The following is a 20,863-nucleotide window of genomic DNA, read 5'->3' as shown; positions in this document are numbered from 1 at the left end:
TGAGATGCAGAAATTTAAAATGAAACTGAAAAAGTTTTGATTTGAAAGTTGAAAAATTACTTTTAAAGTATTAAAAATTAAAAAAAAATAAAAATGGAAAGGGGTTTTTACACTTTACAAATTCCATTCAGAACACTCGCTGGAATTTTCTCCTATAAAGACCTGAATAAGTACAGGCTGACAAACTCCTTTCAGTTTCTGCTCACAGCTCTTTATCCTAACTCTCCCATCAAAGTTACAGCATTGACTCTCACCTCTTCCAGACCAGGCAATCCAGGCAGTATTTTCAGTTCTGAAATAACTTCTTCAATAGCATTTTGTAGTAAAATGAAGTCCTGATCATCTGCTGTTTCAAACTGCAATCTGAAACAAAAGGGGTTTCAACAGCAGATCAACTCTGACATCACCAGCCAGACTAAAAGGACTTTCCATGGATTCCTATGCACTGGATCTATAGCACGCCACTTCAGCAGTACTGGAGACAGGGCAACATTTTCCAGACTGCTAAGGGACTCTGAACAAAATTGTCTTGATTTGAAAAGTAAGTATATAGAACAGTTTTCACTCACTTGCAGACAGGGATATTCTACATGAAGCATATTTAAAATAGTGGTTCTGCTTCCCACAAATCTGTTGAATCTGTGTGATCAAAATCCTAGGGTACTTCCCAGATATACTGCATTCTGCTTTGCCCAAATGTTTCAGAAGGAATGTTTAATATTAAACGACCATAACAGCAAAATAAAAACAGATTCAAACTTCCCATGGACCTGGTACCATGGTATTTTTAAATCTTATGGAGATAGTAACCTTCCAAAAATAAGAATCAAGATCAGTTTCATTAGACCATAATAATTTTTCCCCAAGGAAGACGATGCAGAACAATAATCCCTATATTCATTCCCTTATGCATGATGAATTATTTAATTACTTTTAAAATTCATCTACCTATACCATACCCAGATAAACCTTATCGCTTTTCAGAAGAAAAAAAGACTATTTTGCTGTGCCTTAGAAAGGACCCTATTAAAAAATATAGGATTTACAGCAGCACTTGATACTCTGTTCTTCCACCAGTATATCTCAAGTAACAGCATATACAATAAAATTGTGTATGTATTGTACACAATAAAACTAACAACCCCAAACTCAGTTAAATCCTGCAGTCTGTGAATCAGGATTCAATATATTAGCTTGTTGGCTGCTATTTACTAAACCAAATTGCTGAAGACTGGTCTAACCTGCTAGCAGCTTTCCGAGCCAACTGCTTCAGCTTTGGAGATGCATTTTGCAGCTTTTGTCTGACTTTTTCCAGAATTTCAGTAGCAGCAGAGAGATCTCCTGTCAGTGTGCGATAAGTCAACTCATTTGTCTCAGCTCCTTCCATTTTTTGCTGGAGAACCCAATTTCTTGTTCTGTCATTGGGTGTATCCCAGGTAGTCTGGAAAAAAATACGTATTTTAAATATATATATCTATAAAATGTATGTGATCCAGTGCTGTAAAATAAAAACATATGACTCTGAAACATACTCAGAAACTGAAGAACAGATAATTCTGGCAGAGAAAGAAATTTAGTGTGACTACAACACCGCTGTAATGAAGCACTAAAGTATCATTCTAGTCTAGGTCTAGTGTCTTTCTTAAGATTAAGAACTAGCAATCACAGAGCTACAGTGTGAATCCAGTCAAAAAACTCAGCAGGATGTCACTAAGCCTTTCTGTTTCTTCCATTAGCAGCTCCTTTACCAGTTGTGCAAGGAATCTGGGCAACTGGGCCTATGTGTTTTGGTAACAAATTTATAGTCATAATAACAGGGGCTGAAAGAGACCATCATGGTCATGGGGGTCAGTCCAGTCCCAGGCAACCACACCACTGATGCTACCACAAGCACTGAAGAGATGTTCCTAGGTAACAGCCTCCCAACACTGCCATGGGAGAACTGCTATCCCTCACAAAGAAACCTGAGTCCGTGGCTCTGCCTCTGGCTGTTTCCTCTACAGGATAGTACCAAAGACGATAATCAAAAGTGTTTCAAATGTCACAGGAAACAGCAGGAGATTAATTATTTGAAATTCCAGGAAAGTCCTGGCAAGCAGATCAGACTATCTGCTGATGAGGAAGGGAAAAAACCCCAACAGCTGCTGCTAACCTGATCCAAGAGAAGACTCTGCTGATCACAGTGCTGGCAGTTCCCTGTGTGCAGAAGAACAAGGTGCACAAAAGAGCATGGCAGGAAGGCTGCTGCTGTCACAGTTACCAATACACTCAACTGCCTGCCTCTAGATGTGGGTAGTTTCCAATGCTTCAGAAGATAAAAACCAGTAGCCAAAGTAGAAAAGAAAAATTTCCTTCTTGGCTCCACATACAAACAACTGGTAAAACATATGATGATAGGATGGGCAAAACCATGGTGAGCAAAGAGGCAAGCAAGTCTCCTGTCAGTCCTCTCTGCGATTACCCACAAATCACTCACCCAGCAACACTTATCTCTTACAAGCAAGTTTCTAAAAGTAATTCAAAAATAATTTTGAAACTCACCTAACTTTTTATGACAGTGAAAAACTTAGAGGCAATAGAGACAGCACTTTCACTCATCTAAAAATTAGGATAATTCTTAAATTGATTTTTTACCTTGATTTCTTCCTTCTATTTTGTTTGCTAACACACACATATTCATACATATGTTTGTTTGATTGCTTACTCATTTCTTTACTGAAGCTGTTGGAAGATCCCTTATGATGTTTCAAAGATCCCTTGCAGTTTATGAACTAAAGATTAAGGGCAGTGACCCAGGGCATTCCTGAGTAGGAATAGCTCATTCCTGCAACTGGTTGCAAGGAACATTCTCCTGTACTGAGACACAAAGTGTGTGTATAGACCCAGATGCATTTCTCCTGCTCGTGCTCCTCCTTATACACTTCTGTGCTCCTCCTTATGTACTCCTATAACTTCACTCTCAGGAGGAAGCATGTGAATAGTTTCAGGAAGCAAACTGGAATGCTTTCCCTTTTCCATTCTCTGGTGCCCACATTCTGTAATCTGCAGGCTATTTCATAGATTGAGTCAAGGCACAGTGACACATAATTGAGCAAAAGAATTAAAGCTAAATTGTATATTTCAATATTACACATTACTTTCAATCCTACTGTACCTCATTTGGGTTGTGGCTTGGTGTCCTTTTGGCTTCCTTTCTTCCTTCATCCTCCTGCTCTTTTTTCTGTAGATCTTGGATTATTTCCTGCAACTTCTTTGTTTCATTCCCTAATTTATGAACTTCTTGCTTCTTTTCTCCAAGTTGCCACTGAAGGTCTTCTACTTTGGACTCTAGTTCATGGAGTTTCTTTTGTACTATTATGTTAGCATCTTGTTCTGCTTGTAGTGCTTGTCTCTGAATCTGCCTTTCTTTCTCCATTTGCTGTCTCACTTGCACAGATTCCAGTTTGTACTTCTCCATCTCACTTACTAACTCCACTATACGGTCATGCTTTTCATCCATTTGCTTCTGTAGCTCTTTAAGCAATTCCTCAGATGGATTAGGTGCTCCAGCTTGCCCCTTATCTTCAGCACTTTGAAGCTGAGCACACAGCTCTTTTTCCCTTTCTAGGGCACTGCTTATTTCGAGAGCTCGAACCTTCTCTGATTCAAGAAGCACCTGCAACTCAGAGTTACGGCCTCGCTCACGTGACAGCTGGGCAGCACTCAGTGCTTCTTGGGATTCAATCCTCTGCTGCAGATCACTTGACAGCTGTTTCTCTTGCTCCAGAAGTTTACTTAACTCCAAGTTCTTCTGTTTTTGATCCTCAAGAGAAAACTTTAAGTCCTTTCAAAAGAAAACAAGAATTGATCAAAGCCATTTGTGCATACTTTCCATTAAATTCTGCAAATTGCAAATATGCTGCCTCTACACATGCTGCTTTTGACAGGTTTTACTATTCCCAAGTAATGTGACAATACTCTGAATGCTGCAGTTACATCTGATACTAAAATACATTACAGATGTCTTTATTCTAAAATCAGATTATTTCATAAAAGAGTATTTTTAACACATGCTTTATAGTGGGATACAAACAACTGTAGTTCTGAAGTTGAAGACAGCCAGCTGCTTTTACTTTCTAAAATTGTGAAAATGATTTTTCAGCTTTGGATTTCAAGATGTAAATTGATGCTGTTGAAGTTATTGCTTTTTTGTCTTTTGTCTTGTACCAGGATACCTACTCTCCACTATATCTGCAGAGGTACCAATGAAGCATTTTCTCCTAAAGTAAACTCCCTAGTTTGATTTTCATGAGGTGAAACTGTAGAGTTTTTAAACTGTGACAAACAATATGTCTCCTTAAATCATATTCTTAAATACTATATTTTATGAGTCAGGCTGTGGTGGGGGCTGAGGGTGTGAGTGTGACACATCAGCAGTGTCCTGTCCCCTTGAATAACTGAGAGCCATTATAGAATTTTTTAATCTCAAGCCTGAAAAGCACAGTAAAATTCCTATTGATTTAAATGGAATGTGCATCAGGCCTTTTTCATACTTTGCCACACAGCTTCTATAAATTTTTCTTCAGCTCTAGATGATATAATACAACAGCTGAAGACAGAACAATGAAGCATGCATTGGACAAAAAATGTGGACTGAGATGAAATGTTAACCAAAAGAATATTTTCATGCTCCTTGATGTCCCAGGCCACTTGGGATTATGGAATACCTCAAGCTCTTCTCTTCCTCTTTCCTCACTGCGTTCCATTTTAGCTTTTTCTTTTTCCAAAGCCCACTGTAGCTCTCTTGATCTCTTCTGTTCATTGGCCATTGTATCCTTGAGAATATCTAGCTCAGCTGCTTTTTCTTTAACTTCAGTCCTAAAAGAAAAATGGAGCAAACTTTACATTAGGCAGTGACTCTAATCCTATCATGATGCAGTCACTTACTTGGTATTTATTCCATCCTGTGCACTGAAAACACTGTTAGTCTAGTAGAGTAACAGTGAAAAGCCTATTTAGAAAGACAAGGCTAACTCAAACCCAAAAGAGTTGCACAGTTCAAGAACTACAACAAGTGTGTCCACCCTGCTACCTTTGTAGCTGCTTCTTGTGGGGGCTCAGAGGCAGTGAGTGTTCAACCTTATCCAGTCATAGGCCAAAATCTTAAAGAATGCCATGGAAGTGCATCTTGCTGCCATGTTTCTCAAGGGAAAAAATATACTGGGGGAAAGGAAAAATCTATGACCTAAATTTGCATTTTTTTGCAAATCAATTTTGTATCTGTTCTGAAAAAGAAACTTCTCCTGATGGTCTGTAAAAGGTATAAAGTAATCTTTAAAGTTATCCAAATTTAAGTTCCAGCCTAATTTGTTATCACTGAGCTGAACATTAAAATTCTGTTCATGGGTGCATCCCTTTGGTTCAGGCATAAATAATAATGGCTTTCTTAAGCGCCAAATCTGTGGGTTTTGCTATCAACCGTGTCCAAACAACATTTAAGACTATTTCATATGGAAGTACTTGAAAAGTCATCTTAACTTTGCAATTTTTTTTCTCCATGTTCACAGAGATTAAAAACCTTTAATAAATATGGTCTATTTATTAGCTTGTATAGAGTAGCCTAATGCAACAAATTTTAAAAAGGAACTTGATAACTAATAGAGTTACTTATTAATTGAAATATATTCTCTGTCAAATGTAAAAAGCCTATTTTTGTCAGGTAGGTTTTACAGAAATACTGAGAAGCAATTGTACTACATGAGATCCAGCCCCTTAAGAAAATCAGAATTATGGTTTCAGATTAGGAAAGATAATCTTCACAGCCAACACGGACAGCTTGGCACTGAAAGCCACACCTGATAGTTTCTAGGTCCTTGAAGTGCTTGTGCTGTGCTTTAAGGGTTGCTTCAAGCTCTAGTTTGGCCTGTGCAAGTTCATTCTTCATCTCTGCGCTCATCATCCTCTCTGAATTCAGCTGCTCCTGAAGCTCTGCTGCTCGGTCCTTCATACTCCGGAGCTCCACTTGCATCTCCAGAATCTGCAACTGCTTCTGCTGCATATTATACTCCAGCATTTCTAATGAGAGCACCATTCACATGGAAATTACTTCATGAAAAACACTGTTTGGGTACAGCTTCTCCTAGCCAGAGCATGACCACTATTAGGCTATTATTAAGAGTGATATTTTAAAATAATATTTTCTTTCAGTAGCCGAATAAAAGCAAACCCATGACTTTTATACTTGAATATCTTTCATACTTTGAAGAAATCACTTCAACTTCTTTATTTCTTAAAGGCTCTAAGATGTGTGCAACTATCTCAATATGCATCATTTGGATAATGATTAAGACAATTTAAGTTAGTTATATTACATATGTATACTTGTGACCTAATATTTGTAACTAAACACTGACAGTGAGCTTTACTTAGTTTTAAACTATACCTGTTCTCTGAACCTTTTGTTCTTCATTCTAATTCCTTCTTAGTTTCTGCATTATGACTGACTATCCAACTTAGATTATTTCAAAGCTGATGAACCTAAACAGTGAAGCATATACATGGAAAATGGCCTTAAAATTCAAGCTCCATTTTTATAGCAATTGAACATAACTTTGTATCACTTTCAGTTTAATACAAGTCATAGGAACACAGACTATCTTAATTTTTGCAAAAGTAGTTAAATAAGATTGAAGAAGATGAAAAGTATGCATGTTCAGAACATGCACATCAAAATCAGAGACTGAAGAAAGTCACCATTTTTGTCACTTCCAACATTATGATCACTGCCCTGAAAGCATTTGGAAAAAGACATATATTACCACAGAAGTCACCTTGGCTTTTTGAATCAATTTCTTGTTCTCTCTTGGGGTTACTTTTCTTACTGTTCATCTGAGCATGTAATACTTGAATCTCCATCAGCAAACTTCTTCTGTCTGCATTCTGAAGACTGTCCATTGCTGCTCTCTGGATAGTAGCCTATTAGCATTAGAAACATTTCAAAGTAAACCCCCAGATTTTATGATAATAACTATGTTGACATCACATTTATTCATATATTTATAGTCCACATATATTCAAAACATCTTCAATGAAGTCAGTATTACAGTATTTGGGAAAACTACTTGTTATTTTTTAGCTCTCTTCTAGGCATCAAAATTACAGACTGAAAATTGCTATTACTTTTCTGGAAAACTGCAATTTTCTCATTAATCCCTCCATGTTCCAGAGGAGATAACTGACTTCCCTCTGTCCCATAGCAGCCTTAACACTTTCTCTTCTTGCAAATTATTTTGTATAAACAAGCTACCTTTTCTCTTAGACAGTGTAACAGAATTCTAATCAACTTAATGACATCAAGCTCAGGACAACTGTTTTCAATGCAAATTGATCTCTGCAGGCTGTATTTATTATGTAACTTGTGCACCCAAAAGTTTCTTTCCCACGCCACATTATTTTTCTTTTAAAAGACACCAGTTTTTTCTGCAAGTCTGACTTTGTTTTCATCCTTAGACTGTCAAAACTACCATTAATACATATATTTATAATGGATTTATAAATTTAAAATTAAAATAATGTAGACAAACACTTTGACTACAGTACAGTTTATATTACCTGCTCTTGTAGTCTGTGCTCTAACTGATTCATCAACATCACTGCATCTCTTGTGCCCATTTCTGCAAGTTCAGTTTGAAATGCAGCAAGGAGAACATTTTGTTCTCTCACAAAAAGCTGTTGAATGGCATGCAGAAGTTCTCCTCGCCAGTCTGACACACCTTCAGGAGATTCAGTACTTGCATAGATCTGCAGTGGTATAAAAACAATTTAAAGACCCAAATGGAAGGATTACATCATTATAATTTCTATGTATAGTGTGTGTTTTCAGTGGAATGTTTAGCTTTTCTTAATAATTGGGTAAATTTCATCCATCCAAATGGATGTGTTTACTGTACACATTACAAATTTTTCTGCATTCACAAATCATAAACTTTTAGCTTTGCTTTCAATGGAGGCAGAGTAGCTTTTTGTAACTGAAAACCTAGCCCTGTGTAGTTACTACTGAGGTTACTATATCACACTACTCTTTAATTTTTCTTATATTACATGTCTCTCCCTAGGCTCTCACAAAGCTATGTGATATTGTGCAGACACTGTGTATGAAAAAGATTTAATTTTAAATGACACGAAGTTCATCTGCCCACTTTGCATGCTAAAGAAAATGCTGAAGTAATAGAAAGTACATGCATATATCCAAGAGTCTAACTGGGGTAATTTAAGAAGGCAAAGTTTTAACAGATTACTGATTAATGAGCCAATAAATAACAGCATTAGAAATTCTATTTAAACTGCTACTGGAACATGTTTCAAAATAGAATTCTTCTTAGAAGGTGGACCTATACAGTCAAAAGTTATCAATGCACAGAAGAACAAATATAAGCTGTAATACCATGAAGTGCAATATGGAGTTTTATGGCACATTAAAAAAAATTTCACCTTGTAATAGGATATTTAAGCATTTAAACCTGAACAGTGGATGTGCCTTAGAAGGCTACAATAAATTGTTTTTTATTCAGATTGAATCTTAACGATATTTTTTATACCTCAGCTTCTCTATGAACTTCCATTTTTGCAATTAGGTCTTTCAAAGATGAGATGGTGCTTAGGAAAGCTTTTCTTTCTTCTAGCCAAGATTCTGGCTCTTGCTTATGAGGTGACAGATCTTTTTCACTATATGGAAATTCAGTGAGAGACAGCACCTGTATACCTTCATGATGGACTGCTCTCAGCAAACCCTACAACAAAAGCAAAAAGAAATCAGTAATGCCAGTAATACCAACATATAACAGTAACAGCAATAATAACTGCAATCTTATTTAATATGTATTGGAAAACTGGTACTTCTAATTTGATCAGCATAAAGAAACTATGCTTCCTCATACCAAGGACAGAAGAGTCACCCAGTCCTTTATATATATCACACAGAAATTTATTAAATTGTTGTAGTTTTCCTCAGTTTCAAATAAAATTTTCCAGTGTACATCTGTTAAATCAATTTTTTATTTTTAAAATAGCTACTAATGGAAGCTGACATCATCAAAACAGTCCTGGGGAGGCTTCCAGGTGAGCTTTGCCATTCACTTTTTGAAATTACTATGAAGTTAGGGCTTTGTCACAAAATACTTTTAAAAAAATGTAATTAAAACATGATACCCTTACTGTTTATAATAAACAATTTGCTTTCATAACATAGTTATAAAAATAGAATCCATAAAATTGTGTAATATGTGATCATGATATTATTGTTAATACAATGAAATTGCAATAAATTATAACTATTTTTATTTCTCATAATCAAAGCTGATAACAAGCCTACAGATATAAAACTCATATTTAGCCTAATTTAAAATGCAAAAATGCACATCACTGTGAGAAAATGTATTAAAAGAGTCAACACTAAAACTTATCTAAATGGCTCTGTTATCAATGATCAAGCAGAAGGTAATCTCAACTTTCAGTAGTATCACTCTTTTTCCTTAAAAAAAGATTGAGTCTATTTTACCTTAATTTTTTTGGGGAGTAAATCTGTTGAAGTTTCACCTTCATCTATTCCTTCAGATATCGTGTCAGATCCCTGGGTCTGAGCAAGATACATTCCTTGACTCCAGTCTGAACTGGAGTCTAAAATAAAAGGAGAGAAAAACATGAAAGCTGGATTACTGGGAAGCTTTGAAGAACAGGCATCAAAAACCTGTTGTTTTAACAGGTAGCTGCATGTCACTAAGGGTTCATTCTGAGCCTGGAGAGTACCTGTTTTATAGTTTTTCTTTTTCAGTTTCACAGAAGTAACAGCAAAACAAAACTAAAAAATAAAACCACAACCAAACTGAAAAATCCTTATTTAGTTTTACAAGACAAACAACTACTTGCATAAACACTTGTGCCAAATGACCCCTCTTAATATGCTTTGCCTTGCCTATGTCCAGGATCACTTGAATAATTTTATTACACTTGGAGAAGTCAATCCCTGTCATCATCTCCCACTGCTAGAGAGCTGTAGCTTTAAATACTATCAGGAGATGATGAAGCTATGCTGAAGAGATCATGTAATAGCTAAGAAGGATACAGAAACTCCTATGGAAAGGAAAATAATTAGTATCTGATGCCTCAACTAAAACCCATCTCTGCTCCGGACATTTCCCTTTGGTACCAAATTAACAACATGGCATGCCCAGAGCCTTTTGCTGGTGCAGCAGGCTTCTGCTTCAATCTGGGCAGTAGCTGTTTTGATTTCTTAGAACACAAATTCTTAAACGGTAAACTTAATATCAAAAAAGCAGATTTAATTCATAATACTGTTTGAAATCTGTACAAACAAATTTCTTACCACTAGAACCTCCATCTCTAGCTTGATGTGGTGGAGAACGTGCTAATCCAGAAACTGGGATTCTCTGTATTTAGAAAAGAAAACAATCAAGTCTTTAACCCCTCACCCACTCTCAGTAAGGGAGAAACTTTTAAGGAGCAGGAAATAATGTGAACCAATTCCCCTGCAATCAGAGTAATAAAACTAAATATGAGAGAGACAGCATTTCACAGGGTGACCTACATTGCCCACAGCAGGGCAGGTTTAAGGCAGAAGCACAAGGAAACACCTGGTAGCTGAGCACACTTGCAAACTTCAGTGCTGAGAAAGGGGTTCACAATCTCTCCCAGGGCCATGGAAACATTAGAACACTTTAAAGTTTTTTACTGAGCATGTGGTGGTTCACATTTTGCAGATTTTAAATGGGAATTTCTGTAGCAAGAGCAAAAGCTTGAACTGAAATATTTCAGCAATTACAAAATAAAATACATACTTCTTTGGCTTGTAGAGTTTCTATGACTTCCTTTAAAGTATTACATTCTTCAGTCAATACTTGCACTGCAACAAACTTCTCTCTCTTTAATGCTTCAGATTCAGAGATATGCCTTGTCTCCATGTCCATGATTTCAGCAGCATGGAGTTCCTGCATTTGGTCAATTTTTTCAGTAAATTCTCTTACAATCTCTGCAATCTCTTCTGAAGAGCATCCATTCTGCAAATCAATTTGGATTTCTGCATTTTTAACAAGGACTGGTGAGACTTCCACAGTCTTGTCTGTTTTTGATGAGGAGCTGTTTCCAGTTAGAGTAGACTCACTGGCTGACAAATCACACGATATTTCTGCATCCTTCTTGCCTTCAGTTGTCACCATTTCTTTGTTCTTTCTCAGGTAACTTGCAAGCTTCTCCTCTGCTTGAACCAGGTTCTCTTTGACTTTGCACAGGTCTTCCTGAAGATGTATCAGACTTTCCTCTTTTACCTGTAAATATGGAGAATCTCAACTGCAATCCTTCCAAATACTTTAAAAAGCTAAAATCTAATTACAGCTCAGTTTAGTTCTATTTTAAAGCAGTTATGACATATGGTAGCACATATTATCTCCTAAGAAATACAGCTCTAGATCCACTGTTGCACTGCAGTAAAACCAAGTACTTTGGCAATAAGTGAAGATTTGATCTACAGCCTCAGCTCTGTTCCACTTGCAGTAGGCACTGAGGGGCTGCTTTTCTTGGTGGCATTCTCAGTAAAAGATAAAAAAATCCCAAACTATAGCATGCATATTCAAACAGTAAGTCCTGTACAACTATTTGATTTAAATACAATATGGAACACTCTGGTTCTTACTGTTAGTTCTTGCTGAAGTTTTTCTGCCTTTTCTCTGTAACTGTTTAGTTCTTCCTTAGCAGCAGCTGCCTCTTCTTTCACTTGTTCAAGTTCAGTAATAAGCACTTTTTCTTTTTGACTTTCCATGAGCTGCGCTTCTACCTATATGGCAACACAAAACATGGAAAATGGTAAAAATTCAAGTTTTAATAGCACTGATCACATTCACACCAACTTACAAAGTGAAAAGACCAAAGGGGAAAACAAATGTATGTAACTTGGGTTAACACAGCTTCAAAAAAATAAGACTAAGACCATGGGAGGAAAGATTATCTTACAGTTCACTGAACTCAAGCATAAATTGGATACACCACACCGCACAGGGAGGAAGGTCAACAGAGAGTAGGAAATTATAATATTATTTAACTTATAAGACATTTATGACATTCATTAAATTTGTATTTGGATGAAAGATCTTAGAATCTCTCACATTCAGAGACATCAAGCCCATTTTTGGACTATCAAACATAGTCAATTTTGACTGATGGTTCTAAATTGAGAGGCAATAAACCACCAGTGCATGGAAATCTGGACAAATGAATATTGGAAAAGCCACTGAAGGGAAATATCTTTGGAATTGTGGTGGGAAAACAAGAAAACAAATCAAGATCAAAACATATATAAATAAACAACTCCCATCCCAAAAACACCTGTATAGAAAATCGGTATAATTTCTCTTATCATTCTGAGTCCTGTGTGTGTCTCAGACACTTCATAATTTTAATTTTTATGTCTCTACCTCCACACCATGTAAAAGTGTACTACATTCCATTCTATGTCAAGTCAAATTAAGAATAAGAAATTTTATGTCCAAAATTCAAAACCACTTCACAATTATGAAAAAGTAAGGTATTTTTATTAAACAATGGAAACTGATAGTGGGGTTCCCCTAAAATTACATCCTTCTCTTCTTTGTAACTGTAGGAGTTATATAGAAATGAAAGTGCTACACAGAGCAGAATATGCCTGTAGTTATTCTCCTTAAGAACCATTTCATTTATTATACTTACATAAAAGAACCGGTTTTAGTGAAAACAAGAGAAAAGAAAATGGCGTCTATTTACCAGATAGGTCTGCATTTCTTCTTGCTTAATAAATTTCTGAATCTCTCCTTTATGTTTTTCTTTAACCTCTTCCAGCAATTGCTGTAGCTCTAAGAACCTCTCTTCTTTCACTGTAGCTTCCCTTTGTGCAACTTTTACATTTTCTTTTTCTAGCTCCAAGCGACGATTTACCATTGCCAGTTGGTCTTCCATCTCATTAAGCCTCTGTGTTAAAAGTGATAATTTTGATTCTGTCTCGTTTTCAGTTCTATCACTCAAACCCTCTGTTTGGGTATTCTTGCTTGCTTCATCCACACACTCTGAAGCTTCCTGAATGTCCTGCATGAATCTTCTCTGCTCTTGAACTGCATTTAGCTGAACTTGACTTACAAGAGCAGCAGCAACTTTCTCCATTAGTGTCTTTTCCAGTTCTAATATCCTCTTTTTCAGTGTTTCTTTTTCAGCCTTGCTTTGCTCTTTCATGTCTTTTATTTCATTGTAGCACTGGCACAGTTCTGAATCTTTTTGCTTAATGCATGCCTGAAGTTGCTGCAGTTTTATCTCCATCTTGCTAATGGTGACTTTTGTATTCTCATCTGAAGTCCTAAGCTGGGACTGATCTGGCAAGTCTATCTCCTGACATAAGTCTCCTTCCATTTGTTCTGTTTTTCCATTGCCCCTGTCTTCTGGTTTTGACTTATCACCTTGGACCAGTGCAGACTTATATTTCTCTGTTATACTTGCATGCTCTTTTTTTAATATACTTATTTCTTGCTTTAACTGGCTCATTTTTAACTTTGTTTCCTCAAGCTCATTCTTTGTTTGAGATGCCTCTGCATTTATGTTTTCTACTTGCTTTTCCAAAGCTTCCTTTTCTGCCAGAACTGCTTCAAGTGTGTGTTTTGGACTGTCAGCATCTTCTTGAAAACCAGCAACATCTGTTGGTGTCTTTTGTTCAATAATTGCCAGCTCCTGCTGAAGCTTATCAATTACATCATGCAACTGCTCTACTTCCTCATCGTTTTTCTTCTTCACACGTTCTTGATCACTTTTCAGACATTCAACCTGGGCTTCAAGCTCCCGTATATGCTCATTTTGCTCTTCAATAACCTGGGGGAAAACGCCAAACAAAACCACCGAGATCATGTTTGTCCGGGACTTCCCAGAAACAGTTTAATCAAACTTTGAAAGATCTTGTAAAAGAAAGTTCTCAATGAATTTCTTAACATGATGTCTCTTCTAAAGCTTTAATGAGAATTGAGACATCTTCAAATAGGATTGAGAAAGTAGCCCAAGACCTTAAAGAACTGAAAAATAGGTATTAAAGCATCAGATGAATTGAAAGCATTTGTAACATTCATAGAGCTAGGGAACACTGAATTTTAAGCAAATACTTCCTTATATAAGACACACCCAATTTAGATGAATATGTACTTTAAATACAAATAGACCTTTTACTAATTGTGTTGAAAAATACCAATGTAACGTGCTTTTTAATCTTAGAGCATTGAAAACACCTATCAGTTGACTGTGACGTTTTCTGTCACAATCCCAAATATGTGTTTGTGTGTTTATGTGTGCATGCACACATGGATGCAAATGTGCACACAAACATGCAGGGCAGATAGTACACACAGACCCAGAGCAAAATAATTTCTTTGTGCCATAGTTTAAATCAAAGTAAAAAGAGACAAAGTTACAGAAGTATTTATTTGATAATGCATATGACTACACAAACAAAAATCAGAGACTCATGAAAACATGAAGAAAGTAAGAATAATACTTTCCTAGATTAATTCTACAGACACTTGAAATTAGATGCTGTGTAAGGGGATCAAAATTCTAAGAAATTAATAAAATTATGTAACTGATCAAATACGAAGGTGATGACTTTATGTTGCAGAAAACAGAAGACATCTTATATTGGTTCCTAATAAATGAGTAGAAACAAAAAATGGAATGACTGGTGTTGATGAAGTCTAAATTCAATAAACAAAAATGTGTCAGCAAAAGGAATAAAAATTTGTTAAAAAACCTTCTTTTTAAATTGCAGTGGAAGAAAATTTCATTTTATTGTAGAAGAATGATAAAAAATTATGTTTATGAAGACAAAATAAAGGCAGACAAGATTGTAAGTAGTAAGGCTAAGAAACAAAAATTATTTTTTTTAAAGTGAATGTTTGGAGATCTGAAGTGAACAGTGCTTCTACAGTGGAAATGCAGAAGGCAGAAGAAGATATGTCGAAAATAATCCGGAAAACATATAATAAAAAAGATATGTCAAAAATAATCCGGAAAACATATAACATATAATAAAATAAAATCAAATCAGTTATGGTATCTGAAATAGGTAGGAACTCTATTAGAGTCTTTTCAAATATGAAAAAACATGCAGAAAAAATGAAAGATGACTAAATTCATTACTCAAATAGCCATGCTTTTTCCTTTATGACTTAATACGTCACTATGCTTAGTTAGTTAAATACAATAATAAGATGACTCTGTAATAAGTAAAATATGTACAAAAATAAATGTGACCATTTAGAAAGGCTGGTTTGCCAACCAAGAACTTAATTTTAAAAATCCTCAGACTAGAAAAAGCTCAGAAACACTAAATAAAATCTGAATGAGTCATAAAATCATAAAATGGCTTGGGTTGGAAGGGACCTTAAACATCACATAGCTTCAACCCCACTGCCACAGGCACAGTGATCCTGGTGATTGTTATCAACTCAGCATAACGGTTTCTGTTCTTGATAACATAATGGAATAAAGGCCCATAGAATGCAGATACAGTAATTAAAAGAAAAGCACTTAGTGGAATGAAGATGTCTAAGGGACTTAGAAAAGGGATTACCCTAAGAATAATCTATTAATATTTAATAATGCTCTCATAACCAAGCAGAGTAATTATTTCATGTCCTGGAAAATAAAAGCAAGTCAGGGGATGAAATTAAGAAAATTAAGCTTCATGTAACAGGAGAAGAACCAATTCATCAAAATGAATTATAACTGAATCCAAGGTATTTTTCTCAAGGTGAGAACTGTAAATCTATTACTGGGGTCATTGTATAGAGCAGAACTGTTCCAGATTCTTGGATTCTGGATATTTCCTAAATCCAATTCAAAGTTTCATCATTATTCACTGAGTTTCACTATAACTGAATTTTGAACTAAAGACTCAGTGAAATTATCCAGCTCACTCAGAGCTCTATTTTAGTGGATTCAATATGTTGTAGTAGAATGTTGGCCTAAACATTCAGTCAGCTACGAAGGGATAACAGAAATCCTGTTCTTAACTTGCTTTTGAGTGAAAGCTTATGAGTAATGAATAAGATTCAAAATAGTCAGAATGTAAAATTTAGCCACTGAAAAAATCAGTGTGTTTTATCTGTATAAAATTAAAGCAAGCCATAAAAAGATGAAGCTGATAATCAAAAAACCACATAGTTGAAAAATAACAGAAAGCTACAGGTGTTAAAGCTCAGTAAATAAAAGATAAATCTGCTTCTTTTTTTCTTTCTCTCTACTTCTAATAAAACATAGCATTTTGTTTGCACGTCCATGCTTGAAATTGGATAAAAAATGTTGCCAACACCACTATGAGAACAAAGCATTCACACAAGCTCATGGTGCTCAGAATTAACTGCTAAAACTGCATTAAAATCTCACATGATCCAGCAGATGTCACTGGAGTGCAACACTGAATGTAAGTCATGTGAGGGAGGATGCTAAAATGAATGTGGAGATTGAATTCAGCTACCTAAATACTATTAAATATTCAGAAGTATTGGAACATGGAATGAAGAATAATTTAAGACAAGAACTCAAGCAGAAATAAAAGAGAATAAATGAAAAGAAAAGCAAGCAAAAAAGCAGTTGTCATAAATGAGACTTAAAAGGAAAAAGAGATTAGATTTAAAGCATTGCTTGAAATAGAAGCATTTGCATTTTTAAATTAAGGTGGCAATAGAAGGCAATGCAACTGGTGGGGGACAGAGGTTTTTTTTTCCTTCAAACTAGCAGCATTGCGAAAATAGGACTCTGAAATGGATTTCAGAAGTATGTACCTTGTTGTCAGTTGTGACTTCAAGTTGCTGTTGCAGTTTTGCTATTTGTTCATGAAGATGATATATTTCCTGATCCTTTTCTTGCATGATGTGAGCGAGCCTCCCAGCCACTAAGTGATGGTCCTTTATGGCAGCATCTTCAGATTTCTGGATAGCTAGTCCTAGTATTTCCATTTCATCCTGCCCAAAAGCCCCCCCAAAAAACATGTTACAGTTGTATATAGCATTTTCAGCATATTCTTGTATGAGTATTTCAAGTGTAGGAATTAAAATACACAAATTTCATGTAATGACAAGTAATCATATGAGCCTTTTAGTATTTTGGCAAGTTGAATGGTGGAATACTTGAGAAAGAATTTGATGTCTTGGCATTTTCAAAGAACTTATTTCTGTGAAGGAAGGAGACTAAATCTTTAGGCTTCTCTGTTGCACAGTTACCTTAAATAATTTGTTCTCTTGTTCAAGTTCCTGCAGGTGTGTAGTGGACTCCTTCCGCTGAATTTCCAGCTGCATGTGCAATTGCTGAACTTCTTCATTCTTATTTTCCAGCTCCTCTCGAAACTGCTCCAATTGTTCCTCAAGGTTCGTGACCTATGTTTCCAACAAAAGGAGCAGGAAAAGGAGTAGGAAGCCATACCAAAAATTAAATGCTTTAAATTTCTCTACAGTAAACTGGTTGGCTATGTACAAACAAAAGAATGGGTACTTGGTGATATTCTGAGTCCTTAAACTGAATGGAATTTTAAACACCACTAAAAAAATCAGCTTTCCTTACTTGGGCTGAATTTCTATTTCAGAAACACTCATGCAAGTCATAAATATTAACACAGAACAACAACTATCATGGATCATGAGAGAATTTCAAAGGGATTTGGAGTGCTGTCTCTCTAACTGTAAAAAATCTCATCTGCATAGTTCACTAAGCTCAACAAAAGGCAAAAACTGACAAACAAAGATCTAAGTGGAAAGATAGACATTTTCACAGGCATTTTACCTCCTTTTCCTTTCTGTCCACAGCTTCTCGTTCAGCTTGCAGCTGTACTTCAAGAGGTAACTCTCCTTTTACTATGATGGTGCCAAACTGTTTCCTTTCCTCCACCTATAAATAGAAATAATACTAATAGTTATCAGATTAAAAAATCATACTATTTTGGTCTCAAGAAAATAAGAAAGCAGCAAATCCTTGATAAATTTCAAACAAGAAATACCTTTTGCAAGTGGTCTGCACTGATGATTAAGGCTTGTTCCAGTTCTCTTATCCTGCATTCTAGCTTCTCAATTTCTTCATTTCGTTCTTGTACATCTCTTTGAAGCTGCTCCTTAGAGAGCAAAAGCTCACTGCATTTGTCTGTTTTTTCTTTGAGGTGATTTGTTAACTGTTCAACCTGATGACAAGATGGCAAGATTATTATATTGTACTGCACTGGAAGGGTTAGCTAGCAATAGCAACACCATGCATTTCTGACAGGAAGAAAATATTCCTCTTTTTCTACCATAACAAAACTCCTACTCCTTAGGTGAAACAGAACATACAGTGAGAATACTGTGGTACCACATCCAACAAATACAAACAGCATTATTTAAGAAGTGGTATGTTCTGTGCCACACCGCCTACTCTCTAGATCTGCTCTTGGTCTTCTGAAGCCTTCAGACTCTGCAGTCAGTTAAAAGCAAGCAGCACAACATCCCTATGCAGCCCACTAAAATGATGCCTTTAACATCTATGGATGGAATGTCTTGACCCTATGGTCAAGAGGCTATTTGCCTCAGAGGAAAATCATAGTTCTAAAAATCTGTGACAAAATTATTCAAAAGAAGGAGCTGATTAGTGACATACAGGAATATCCTAGAACTCAAAGGATCTTTAACACTGAAGAGAATAGCTATTCTTAAATCAGAAAAGACAGGAAGTTTTGGTTTTTTGCTGTGTTCCTTAAACGGGACCAAAGAGATGTCATGGACGTAATAAATTCACTTTCTATGGGGGATTGAACATTCTGAATCTCAGTAGGTCAGATGTATGTATCTCAGAAGCAACATATTAAAAGATTAACTAAAGTAGCAGAGACAGTAATATCTATCCACTTCTAGCTGTATTTCAGAAATTATTAATTGAAATTACAGATAAGAAAGACGCATAACAAATCCATAGTATGATGTATAGAGATAAGACCTGAGTAATTGAGCAAGAGACAGGGAAAGTAATCTTTGTCCCAGTCAAGAAACTGATTTCAGTATTTACAATTAGGAAGTTACGATGTAGCCAAAAGGTAGAAGACTCAAAGCATTTCAAGAGATAGGAGAGAAGAGGACCAGAACATAAAGCTGACAGGATGGTATTATTGACGTTATCCATCCATGAGTAACATCACAGTCTGAAGTGACCTCAGAAAAGTCCTGAGAGAGAAATGGAAAAATAAAAATCAAGTCTGGAGCAGACTCTATGACAACCCTTTGTGGAATAAGTTGATAAAGCTGAAACAACAGTAAGAAACAAATTTAGTTATCAACCAAAAATGGTCATGGCATTCCCTCAAAGCAGAAGAGGATTAAAAAAAATATGCAAATATGAAAAATAAAACAGCTCTCTCAAAAGCATGATAAATAATGAAAATATGTATATTTACAAAATATTTCAAGGAACCTTGTGACATCAAAATACACGACATAGTAAGAATATGTACTGCATTTGATAAGATAAATGTAAATCTAATACAGTATTGAAAATCCCATCTATAATTTCTAGCATGTCACATTTAACATCACCTATATCTAAACCAGCTCCTACGTCTGTGGTGTTTGCAGACATTACCTTACTGTCTTTCTACCTACTAAAAAAATTCTAATTTAAAAATCAAGTAAAAATCTCAAAATTTTAATCACAGTTAAAGCCTGTCTTTACAGCATGTTTTCAATTTCCACTGTAGCATATCTGCCATCTTAAGAGTGCACACGTATGTGTACATGTACATATAAATCAGGATGATTTTTATATCTAGATTCTGAACAAATAGGACAATTTTTATTATGCTATCAAATTTGAACTCTTCTTGTGAGAATTTTTTAATGTGAGAATTTTAACCAGGAATTCCATGGCTATGCTAACCATACCAAAAATAATAAACCGACATGTAACAAAATGAACTGAAAATGAACATCCTGGATTCAGGAAAATTAATTATGCTAGAGCCACCTCCATCTGTGTAAAATGTCAGCAGGAGAGAAATGTGCACACTCTTGGCAGCAGAAGGAAACAGATGTAGAATTGCTCTGTATATTCTGTTTAACACATACTCAGCTAATTCCAGATGATTCATTGTTCACAGAGGTTGATGACAATCATATCCCATAGTACTAAATTAACACTGTCATATTTCATACAAACCTTTGTACTAAAAAATGTTTAGAAACCCAGTGAAACACAGTTCTAAACGTGCAAATTCCAAATAAGTAAGTATTTTGACACACTCATCTCACATATAGAAATGTATGTACTATTACTGTCTGAGGTCCTAAACTATAGCCTAGAATCATAAAATAGTTTTGGTTGGAAGGGACCTTAAAGGTCACCTAGTTCCAACACACCTGCCACAGGCAGGGACACCTTCCACTATTTCATATAATACAGAGTAGTAAATACTGCTAATATTTAAGAATTGAATGACAGCAACTGAACTACTCCAGTAAGACCTTTGATTTGAAAATGATAATCTAATTAAAAGAGGGCATTTCAATGCTGAAAATCAAGCAGGAAAATCATGCAGAAGTACCAGCCTTGATCAAAAGGCAGCACACAAGAAAACTCACAAAAAATAAAATGTAATTTAATTGACTAAAAGTTCATAAAAAAAATCTGCAAAAGCATTATAATAGATAGCATTTACACTGCTGACACTTCTTAATTTTGCTGAGTCTAAGAGCTTTCTGTAATTCCCTTGAGCTGCTGTTCTACAGTCGCTACATTTGTTTCACTGCCAACAGGTGTTAAACCTCAGTAACTCGATTCCCTCAGTGGTGTACATGTGCTA

The 20,863-nt window shown here is 35.7% G+C and overlaps 1 protein-coding gene across 6 annotated transcripts in view; it reads right to left on the bottom strand.

Annotated features, from left to right (window-relative positions):
- The window catches only part of AKAP9 (A-kinase anchoring protein 9), a 105,217-nt gene that overhangs the window by 6,248 nt on the left and 78,106 nt on the right, over positions 1-20,863 (bottom strand). For 4 of the 6 annotated variants that reach the window (XM_071428977.1, XM_071428979.1, XM_071428981.1 and 1 more), the window contains 17 exons: positions 18,044-18,220; positions 17,830-17,934; positions 17,274-17,426; positions 16,836-17,015; positions 12,787-13,875; positions 11,684-11,824; positions 10,833-11,318; positions 10,361-10,424; positions 9,536-9,654; positions 8,577-8,768; positions 7,591-7,779; positions 6,798-6,954; positions 5,835-6,054; positions 4,707-4,857; positions 3,155-3,823; positions 1,242-1,441; positions 255-363 (listed from right to left, as the gene is read on the bottom strand). In XM_071428977.1, coding sequence (XP_071285078.1) covers positions 255-363; positions 1,242-1,441; positions 3,155-3,823; positions 4,707-4,857; positions 5,835-6,054; positions 6,798-6,954; positions 7,591-7,779; positions 8,577-8,768; positions 9,536-9,654; positions 10,361-10,424; positions 10,833-11,318; positions 11,684-11,824; positions 12,787-13,875; positions 16,836-17,015; positions 17,274-17,426; positions 17,830-17,934; positions 18,044-18,220 — 4,401 coding nt within the window. The remainder of the gene's footprint in view (positions 1-254; positions 364-1,241; positions 1,442-3,154; positions 3,824-4,706; positions 4,858-5,834; positions 6,055-6,797; positions 6,955-7,590; positions 7,780-8,576; positions 8,769-9,535; positions 9,655-10,360; positions 10,425-10,832; positions 11,319-11,683; positions 11,825-12,786; positions 13,876-16,835; positions 17,016-17,273; positions 17,427-17,829; positions 17,935-18,043; positions 18,221-20,863) is intronic. The other 2 variants (XM_071428978.1, XM_071428980.1) reach the window with 1 other exon arrangement.

Source organism: Agelaius tricolor, unplaced genomic scaffold (genome assembly GCF_023055355.1).
Source record: "Agelaius tricolor isolate 1412-34295 unplaced genomic scaffold, bAgeTri1.0.p SCAF_6, whole genome shotgun sequence".
In the NCBI taxonomy this organism is placed as follows: Eukaryota; Metazoa; Chordata; class Aves; order Passeriformes; family Icteridae; genus Agelaius; species Agelaius tricolor.
The sequence above is the reverse complement of the archived record's forward strand: the minus strand, read 5'-3'. Positions and strand labels throughout refer to the sequence as shown.